Source organism: Gekko japonicus, unplaced genomic scaffold (genome assembly GCF_001447785.1).
Source record: "Gekko japonicus isolate JY-2015 unplaced genomic scaffold, Gekko_japonicus_V1.1 scaffold171, whole genome shotgun sequence".
Taxonomy (NCBI): domain Eukaryota; kingdom Metazoa; phylum Chordata; class Lepidosauria; order Squamata; family Gekkonidae; genus Gekko; species Gekko japonicus.
Window position 1 is genome coordinate 1,659,573 of NW_015175975.1, and position 10,527 is coordinate 1,670,099.

A 10,527-nucleotide genomic window follows, 5' to 3' on the forward strand; every position below is an offset into this window, starting at 1 on the left:
AGAGAGAGAGGGTGAAAGAATGCTTCCATGATGGCCAGGTCATTTCTGTTGCTGCTCTTATTGCTGCTGCTTCAGGCACAGTGCATTGCTCACACTGCTATGTGCCACATGAACAATCCCTTTCAGATTCCACATGAGTATTATCAGAAAGGCGACTTTATCATTGGTGGAGTTATTTCCCTGCTTTCAACCTTCTATCATCTTGTGGACTTCAAACAACACCTTGATCCGTGGGTTTTTCAGCCACCTGTGTAAGGATATTTTCCCCCATTGCAGGTCTTAGTAAAGAGGGATATAGTCTTTATACGTTCTCTGCCACCCAATTGTTTCTAGTAATAGAGCTGTTTTAAGGGATTTTTGTACATATACAGCTTTTATTATTACCATTACTCGCCTTGAGACCAGGGGTGGAGAATTAATAAATAAATATGAATACTTCCCTGTTTAGAAGAAAAGGTTTATAGTCCATTCCTATGCCTATTTCCTCAGAGGTCAGTCACATTATGTGTAATAGGATGTACTCCTGCATCAGTCTATGTTGGGTTGATTATTATGAAACATATTGTTCAGGGATGCATGTACTCTTACTTTCAAACTGTGGCTGATTCGGCACTAGAGCTGTCTCGATGTTGCGCTGCCGTTTGCCCCTATACTATTGGTCAATTTCACACCCGAAGCTGCGGGGCTGCATTTTGACTCGCGGCTAGGCCCAATTTCCCCCGCAGTTTCGTGATCCTGTATTTTTGAGGATCACGAAACTGCGGAGAAAATTGGGCGAAGCCGCGGGTCAAATGCAGCCCCGCGGCTTCGGGTGTGAAATTGACCAATAGTATCTGGGCAAACGGCGGCGCAACATCGAGGCAGCTCTAGTGCGAAATCAGCCTGTATATATGCACTTCACTATATAATACCCACCCTTTCTTCATTTAGTCTTTGTCATCAACTTGCTCATATTCCATCCATTTCACATGCCATTGGTCTTAGATTTCCACCTTTCCACCCAGACTTACTTTTAGTTTCCTTTTTAATATGTGACCAGCTTACAAAAACACATTGTTTCTTATTTCAGGGACATGCCGGCGAAAAATCAGTATGTCCTCTCCCTGGTGTACACCGTGAAAGAGATCAATAAGAACTCCAACATCTTAGCAAATATCACTCTGGGGTTCCACATCTATCATAGGTACTATGATGAAAGGATAAACTATCAGAGCATCCTGAGCCTTACTGCACTGCAGAATATGCCCATCCCAAACTACAACTGTGAGATCCAGAGGAACCTGGCAGCAGTAATCGGGGGGCTCGACTGAGAAACAACGCTCTCAATGACTAACATCTTACCCATTTATAAGATTCCACAGGTACAAAATGCATGTGGGGTATGAAACTCTTACAGAGTGTTTCCCTCTCTTCCCTTATTTTTCAAGAGCCCTTTCAGGAAGGTCAGAAGAACAAATGAAGACCAAATTTGATTCATGCCAAGAGCTGGAAGGGGACTTGCAGGTCATCTAGTCCAACACCCTGCACTCTGCAGGAGCATAGCCAAAAGATAGCCCTACAACATATCCGAATGATGGACATCCAACCTCCACTTTGAAATGTCCAGCGAAGGAGCATCCACCACCTCCCGAGGCAGACTGTTCCACTGCTCAACCACTCTTACAGTTAGGAAGTTTCTCCTGATATTTAGCCGGTAACGACTCCCTTGTAATTTCCACCCATTAGATCTAGTCTTGCATTCTGGAGGAAGAGAGAATAGATCTGCTCCATATTCTACATGACAGCCCTTCAAATATTTGAAGACTGCAATCATGTCCCCTCTAAGCCTTCTCATTCCCAGGCTAAATATACCCTTTCCTCATAAGACTTAGATTCCACCCCTCTCACCATCCTGGTTGCCCTCTTCTGGACACGCTCAAGCACGTCAACATCCTTCCTAAAATGTGGTGCCCAGGTGTGGCCTGACCATAGCAGAATAGAGCGGAACTACCACCTTCCGTGATCTGGACTCAATGCTTCTGTTAATGCATCCTAAGATTGCATTAGCTTTCTTCGCAGTTACATTGCACTGCAGGCTCTGCAAACAAATGAAGACCAAATCTGATTCGTGCCAAACAAACAAACAAAAAAAATCAAAATTATCCTTTGTGGAAATTATCCAGGGATTCCTTTTAGCAACTGAATACTCCCAGGGGAGTCATTATAGTATGGTTTGATGTATGGATGTTGCTATATATGGGAGTATGTAATGTTTGTTTCTAAAGCAAAAATTCAAGGTGCATAAAATGTGTGACATGCTGATGTTCTTACATCAATAAAATTCTGAGCTGCGAAACACACCAGATGGCTCTCCCCCTACTAAACATATTGAAATTTCTTTCATGAGTGGCTTTACAGGTGGTCAGTATGGGTCTTGTCTTTTACTATTACAGAGGATTTTTAAAAAATAAGTAAACAACGTACAAACTTGTACACTATGTAGATCTTTGGAATTCAGTGGACTTCAAATCCCTAGTTGAAGGTCACCAAAACCATACATCCACCATGTATCTTAGCCAGCATAGTTTGTGAGAGCTAGATTCCAGTCCAGTGGCACAAAATGGTGTTCAACAAGTGCTAAGTATTATCATGAACAAACATGATGTTTAAAGTAAAGGTTAAGGGATCATATTCTGGAGGTTCCAATATTCTTACCATATATTTCCCTAAATGGTCTCCTACAGAAAAGATGTGAACTCTCTCTCTCTCTCTCTCTCTCTCTCTCTCTCTCTCTCTCTCCCACACACACACACACGAGCCATGTGATATATAGATAAATGCATATACAAAATGAAAAATAATCTCCAAATATTTCCTTTCCCCCCATTTCAGGTTGCTTTTACCTTATTTGGTTCAGAGAAACATGACATTGTGAAACTTTCTTCCTTCTACCAGATGGTTCCCAATGAAAGACATCAATATAATGGGATTGTCCAGTTACTTCAGCATTTCTCATGGAAGTGGGTTGGGATCTTTGCACCAGATGATGATAAAGGAGAGGGTTTCATACAAATACTGACAAGAATGCTTACTCAGAATGGCATCTGTACAGCCTTTACAGAAAGGATAACAGGCAGGGATTTTTCTTTCCATGTTCCAAATTTTAAAGAACGCTCCAGAAATCTGTTGCTTTATTTAAAAAAATCCCAAGCCAAAGTTCTTGTCATATATGCAGAAATTCAGGCCATGACAACTTTAACACTGTTACTAAAAACAGCAGAAATATCAGAGATAACAATAGGTAAGGTATGGATCATGACAGCCCATGATGATTTGGAACTGGAGACATTGAGATGGTCTTTCATAAGACAAACTTTCCAGGGATCTTTATCCTTTGCAGTTCACTCCCATGAGGTTCCTGGGTTCCAGAATTTCCTCCAGCTCTTAAGTGTTCATTGGCCAAATGAGCGTGACATTTTTAGAGTCTTTTGGAAAGAGGCATTCAACTGTTTGTTGCCAGATTTCAAGGATGTCAAGATCAGTTGTCCTAGGGAAGAGGAACAGAAGCTCCTTCCTGGCACTCATTTTGAAATGGGGATGGCTGGCCGAAGGTACAGCATTTACAATGCTGTCTATGCTATAGCACATGCTTTGCACATCATGTACACAACCACACTCAGGCCCAGACCAGCAACGGATGGACACAAATGGAAGGCTCTCAATTTTTCACCATGGAAGGTAATAATATCTCAGTATGAAGCCGTTTTCTGTCTTTAATAGTTTAATGTATTTAAAAGCTACTTAGCAACATGGAGGCTGCTTTGAAGAAAATAGAAGAGTTGCTAGGTGAGAAGATTTTAACCCTTTCCTTCCATGTCATACATTATCTGTGTGTGTGTGGGGATTGATAAAATAATGAGGATTACAGAACAGAGAATGAGCAGGGAATCTTTTCAAATATTGACAAAGTCACAACCACATGTCTGAAATGGAAGACCATCATGACTTTATGTTCCCCCTTCATGTGTACCTGAGAAAGTATCGCTGTTAAATCCCTCAACAAAGAAAATCAAAATCGTCCATTCATAGGATCACAATGTTTATTATCCAACAATGGCACTGTTATTCACCATTTTATAAAAGTTTTTACTTCTTCCAGCTTCACTATATCCTGAGGGGCATCTCATTTAACAACAGCGCCGGAGAGGAAGTGACCTTCGATAAAAGTGGTGAAACAAAAAGTGGATTTGACATTACAAACTGGGTTACCTTTCCAAACAAGTCCTTCTCGCGGGTGAAAGTAGGGTGGATGGATTGTCAGACTTCACCAGGTGGAGAGTTCGCCATTAATGAAGAAATCATCACATGGCATAGCACATTTTGTCAGGTGAGATCTAAATCTACGAGACAGATTTTCAAAGATAGGCCATATTTGCTGGTTTTCCAGCAGATAATCATCTGTGTGAGAAACCTGTAATCAGTATTTTTTCAAATATTCTTTGTCATGATTGAAGGTAGCAAGAACATCCTAAATCAGCATTTAAATAGTCTTTCTGGATCAATGAATATGGAAAACTTTATATGGTGTTTGAAGTAGCGAGATAATTAGTCAAGAATGTGGGACAGTTAGTTAATCGTTAGAAGATGATTTTGAAAACATACATTTTGGATTCTGAATTCATTATCAACTTCTTTTTGAAAGGGGATCCTTGCATTGTGACCTATTTACTTTTGGGTAAGAAACATTTAATGCATTTACATAATCATACTCACCTATGAAGAATTAATGGATAGTACTACCATATTATTTTAAGATATTTCATGGTAAAGATGTTAACATGTTTCAATACAGGTCACCGAGCAAGCTTCCATGGTAGAATGAGATTCAACCCTGTGTTTCACACATTCTAGTTTGACACTATAACCAAATATGCAGTGCTTACATTAAGCTCCTTAATACTCATGCTAGGAGGCAACATCAGCGGAAGGCTTTAATTTCTGCGCCCTGTTTGCTTTCTAGGGAAACTGAGTGGTCACTATGTTAACCAAAGTAGAGCATTATATGAACCATTCCTCTGATGACACAGGAGCCTTCCTATGTTAAAAAAACACTATGCATTCTTTAAAGCATTGCTATGCAGATTTTAAATATTCAACATATTGTTTTCAATTCTGCTTTGAATTTTACCAGCTCCCTAGCTATGCATATGCTGAAACTGAAATAGCCAGCTCACAAAATTCTTGATATCCTCTGTAAAGCAGTGGGGCTGAGCACCTGGGCCACCAACCACTTTCTCTAATTCCACCATATTGCTCCCTCCAGGTTTAGGAAGACACAACAACACCTGAATTACATGTCCTTTACTGTAAATGTGAATTCTCATAACCCCAGGGAAAGAAAGAATGGAGAAATTGCCAAGCCAAATGTTCTCATTTTCTTCCAACAATTTTGATTCTATTTTAAAACATGTTTTGCAATATCCTCAGCAGTAGACATTATCCAATTTGAATATTTTCAAATATGTAGTGGAAGTATTGAGTTTGACACATTTCATTTAGATTACAATTCTTCCTAAAATTTATGAACAGGTGCCACCTTCTTCCTTGTGCAATGAGAACTGCCCTGCAGGTTACAGCAGGAAAACACAGGAAGGGAAGCCATTTTGTTGCTACGATTGTGTTCTTTGTCCTGAAGGAAGGATTTCAGACCAGAAGGGTAAGAGATAATATGCCTTGTCTCAACACACAAAAACTTATCTGTTCTAAGCTTGTTTCACTGAGGGCATACCGTTCTTTTGGTGTGAGAGGGAGCAATCACATTTCCTTCTTTGAGCAAGTGACAAGCTTACTGGATTAAGGAGATGCTGCTGTTTACCTGGATTTTAGTAAAGCTTTACAGGGTTGTCCATGATGTTGTGTTTGGTAAACTAGAGGACTGTGGATTGGACTTTAAGATAGTTAGGTCAATAGGGAACTGGTTGGAAAACCACACTCAAAGAGTATTTGACAATGGTATTTCATCTGAATGTAGGGAGGTGTCCAGTTTGGTTCCATAGGACTCTGTTCTGGGCCCAGTATTTTTCAATATTTTTATAAATGATCTGGATGTGACTGTGGAGGGGCTACTCATTAAATTTACAAATGACACCAAATTGGGAGAAGTTGCAAACACATAAGAAGATAGAGATAGAATTCAATGAGATCTGAACACAATGGAAAAGTAGATGGATGTGAACAAGATTCAGTTTAACAAGGATAAGTGCCAAGTTCTACTTCTGGGTAACAAAAATGAGGAACATGCATAGTGGATGGGGGATACACTTCTAGGTAGCAGAAATGGGGGTATGGGTGGACCATAACTTAAATATGATGCAGTCTGATGTAGCAACAAAAAAGGCTAATGCAGTCTTGTGGTGTATCAACAGAAGCATAACACCCAAATAACAAGATGCCATAGTCCTGCTGTACAGTGCATTGTTCAGGCAGTATCGTGTGCAGTTCTGAAGGCCTCGTTTTTAAAAGGATGTAGACAAAATAGAGTGCGTGCAGAGGAGAATGATGAGGATTATCGGGGGCCTGGAGACCAAGCCCTATGAGGAAAGGATGAGGGACTTGGGGACGTTTAGTATGAAGAAGAGGAGATTGAGGGGGGACATGATTGCTCTCTTTAAGTATTTGAAGGGCTCTTACTTAGAGGAGGGCAGGGAGCTGTTTCTGTTGGCAGCAGAGGATAGGACTCGCAATCATGTGTTTTAATTAAGTTCAGGAAGGTAACATCTGAATATTTGGAAAAACTTTTTTTCCTGGTAAGAATTGTGTAACAGTGGAATCAGCTGCCTAGGGAGATGGTGGGCTCCCCCTCACTGCCAGCCTTCAAGCAGCAGCTGGACAAACACTTGTCAGGAATACTCTAGGCTGATCCTGAATCCAGCAAGGATTGCCTGTATGGCCCCTTCCAACTCTGTAATTCTATCATTCTGACGTCTAACAGCCAAGAGCTCAATACATATCTTTGTCAGCTTAGAATACAATTACATTAATCCTCCTTTGAACTTTAGAAATACTGACACTTGACCCACTCATCATTTCCTAGGGTTGAGGATGAAAAGTGAGAGGGAAATTATTATCTTATGTTAAGGAGCTTCTGAAATAATGTGTCTTATTTTTCAGACATGGACAATTGTTTCCCATGCCCAGAAGATCAGTATGCAAATAAACACCGAGACCAATGTCTTCCCAAAGTTTCGAACTTCCTTTCTTATGATGGAAATCTGGGCATCAGCTTAGCTGTCCTGGCTTGTTCCCTTGCTCTGATCACAGCCGTGGTTCTTGGCATCTTTGTTGAGCACCGAAGCACCCCCATTGTTAAAGCCAACAATCGAGATCTCACTTACATGCTACTCATTTCATTAATTCTTTGCTTCCTCTCCTCATTGTTATACATCGGCCACCCTGGAATAGTGATCTGCCCTCTCCGACAAATAGCTTTTGGTATCATCTTCTCTGTGGCTGTTTCTTGCGTCTTGGCCAAAACCATCAATGTGGTTGTGGCCTTCATGGCCATCAAGCCAGGGTCCAGAATGCGAATGTGGATAGGCAGAAGATTAACAAACTTGGTTGTTCTTTCTGGCTCCATTTTTCAAATAGTTATTTGTACCATTTGGCTATGTACTGCTCCTCCGTTTCCAGATGTTGACATGCAGTCTCTGGCTGAAGAAATTGTTGTAGAGTGTAATAAAGGGTCAGTGGCCATGTTTTATTTGGTTCTGGGATATACAGCATTGATGGCAATGGTCAGCTTCCTTGTGGCTTTCTTTGCCAGGAAGCTGCCCGACACCTTTAACGAAGCCAAGTTCATCACTTTCAGCATGCTGGTATTTTGCAGTGTCTGGATATCATTTGTTCCAACTTACCTGAGTTGCAAAGGGAGATATATGGTGGCCGTGGAGATCTTTTCGATCTTGGCCTCCAGTGCTGGTTTACTTGGATGCATTTTTGCCCCCAAATGTTATATAATTGTCCTGAGGCCTCATCTCAATAGCCAAGGGCAGCTGATACGGAGAAGTAAGAGTTAAAGGTCAGATTAATAAACAGAGGATTTTGAATGTGAAAGAACAAGCAGCAAACTTGGAAAAGACCTCATTTTATTATTATTGTATAGTCTATACACACACATATATGTATTTATATTTAAAATATTTATGTTGTTGTTTTGCTGTCAAGTCACAGGTCATTTATGGTGACCCAACTGGATTTTCAAGGCAAGAGACATTCAGAGTTGTTTTGCCATTGCCCCACTCTGCTTAGCAGTCATGGTATTCCTTGGTATTCTCCCATTCAAATACTGATCAGGGGCAACTCTGTTTTGCTTCAAGATCTGCACAAAAAGATTCATAAGAATAATATAATGAATTGTTGTTGCATATATCACAGTAATAAGCATGTACATCCATTGCTAACCAAACAAAAGATAATCATTGGTAACACTAATAAAAATCCCCAGATTATATTCATTGAGATTTCTTCAAAGTGACCTAGCTACAGTGATCCATGCAACAGTCACCTCCAGGCAAAATGCAGCGGTGCGTGTCCTCACAGGGATATCACCGATTACGTTCAAAGCCCTGTGCAGACTGGGACCAACATATCTGCAGGACCATCTCACCCAATACAGCCCCTCCTGCTACAAAAAGAGCCCTGGGTAACACTAATAAAAATCCGCAGATTATATCTGTTGAGATGTCTTCAAAGTGACCTAGTTACAGTGATCCATGCAACAGTCACCTCCAGGCTGGATTACGATAACTCACTCTATGCAGGGCTACCCTTGAGACTGATCCAGAAATTGCAGCTGGTCCAAAATGCAGCGGTGCGTGTCCTCACATGGATATCACTGATTACGTTCAAAGCACTGTGCAGGCTGGGAATATCATATCTGCAGGACCATCTCACCCAATACAGCCCCCAAAGGGTCTTGCATTCTTCTCATTAACATCTACTGGTTGTCCCCAGCCCCAGAGATGTCCACCTAGTCCTGATCAGAGCAAGAGACTTCTCAGTCCTGGCATCAGCCTGGTGGAACACTCTCCCTAGAGAGATCTGGGCCCTGCGGGATCTAATGCAGCTCCTTAAGGATGTTCTACCAGGCCTATGGTCAAAGTGGTTACAATCCATCTATAATGGCCTCCTTTGCTCTGCTCTGCTCTGTTTAGCTCTACCTTAGCAGCATCTATAGTCCACTAGAGCTGCTTCCTCACCCACCCAGTTTTCTTGTTCTTTCTTATCCTGCAGCTATGCATAATCTGGAATTTCATCCTATTCATGAATTTGTTTAGCTGGCACCTCTGAAGGGTTTTTGCATATTTATATTGTGTGTATTGGTATTGTATTGTAATTGTTTTTATGAATTATATTCTATTTTAAATCTTTGTATGTCCTAAGAATGTTGTAACGGACCCTGAGTCTGCTGTATGGGGGTGGGTAGGTGCTAACGTCCAACAAAATAAATAAAATAAAAATAAATAAATTGAGCTGCTTTAGCACAGCTTGCCCTTAAAATATGTTCAAATATTTTCATAATTATAATGTAAAACAGCCATTCAAATAAACTAGTTAACCCCATTCTGTTGTTTCATGTCTTTGTTTGAGGGACCAAGTTGCTCGTGTTTGCTGGATTTATCCCTCAGTCCCCATTTTACAGAATAACAAATCACAAATATCCTCACAGTCCCTAGGGATCCTCACCTAGAACCTATTAAATACAGATTTCAAATTCCCAAGTTTGCTTACTATTGCACTGGCAATGGAATCCATTCATTGTTTTTAATGAACCATCACCGGAAAGATCAAGGATAAAAGGAGAAAGAGGCCAGGAGAAGCCGAGCCGACGAGCCGTTCCAGAAAGAAGATTGAATAGCGTCCCTCCACTGGGTGCTGTTAGGACAGTCCCCACCCCAGCATATATGTGGCCATAGGATAGGGATAACGGTTAACTGTAAGCCGCTCAGAGACCCTCTGGGGGGTTCGAGCGGGGTAGCAAGTTGAAAGATAAATAAATAAATAATGTTTATTTTATTTCATTTTAATTGCATTCAAAACATTATTGACAAAATTACGGCAATAGGCTTATTGCAATACAGAACTGTAGCCTTATTGACACAAAAGTTCAGAATAGTTCTAACTCATTATTGATGTTATGGAACATGTAATCTTTAGAAATCAATATTTTTCTTCAGAAAGTTTCCATTTCAACAAATTTTCTCTTAATATCTTACCACAGAATCTTAATGTTTTATTGTGGTATTTTATAATTTTGAATATTGTAAAGGTGTACTTGTTTTTTTGTATGACTGGTTTAAGGACTGTAACACTAAACTAAACTAAACTACCCCAGAATCAGTTCTAGAGTAGGCCCACCATCTCCAGTCCAGACATCCCTTGGACAAATGTGACATTCATACCAAAAACAGCAGATAGAATAGCACAGTATACTAATTTTTCTTCATTAGCCTCTCCTTGTTATTTAGCTTAGGCCTCATCACAATGATG

At 40.5% G+C, this 10,527-nt stretch overlaps 1 protein-coding gene across 1 annotated transcript; it reads left to right on the plus strand.

Annotated features, from left to right (window-relative positions):
- The first annotated feature begins 1,073 nt into the window (after window positions 1–1,073).
- On the plus strand, window positions 1,074–8,054 carry LOC107122986 (vomeronasal type-2 receptor 26-like). The gene is made up of 5 exons (XM_015426136.1): window positions 1,074–1,289; window positions 2,872–3,717; window positions 4,139–4,366; window positions 5,569–5,695; window positions 7,150–8,054. The coding sequence occupies exons 1-5, from the start codon at window positions 1,074–1,076 to the stop codon at window positions 8,052–8,054; spliced, it is 2,322 nt and encodes a 773-aa protein (XP_015281622.1).
- The last annotated feature ends 2,473 nt before the right edge of the window (window positions 8,055–10,527 follow it).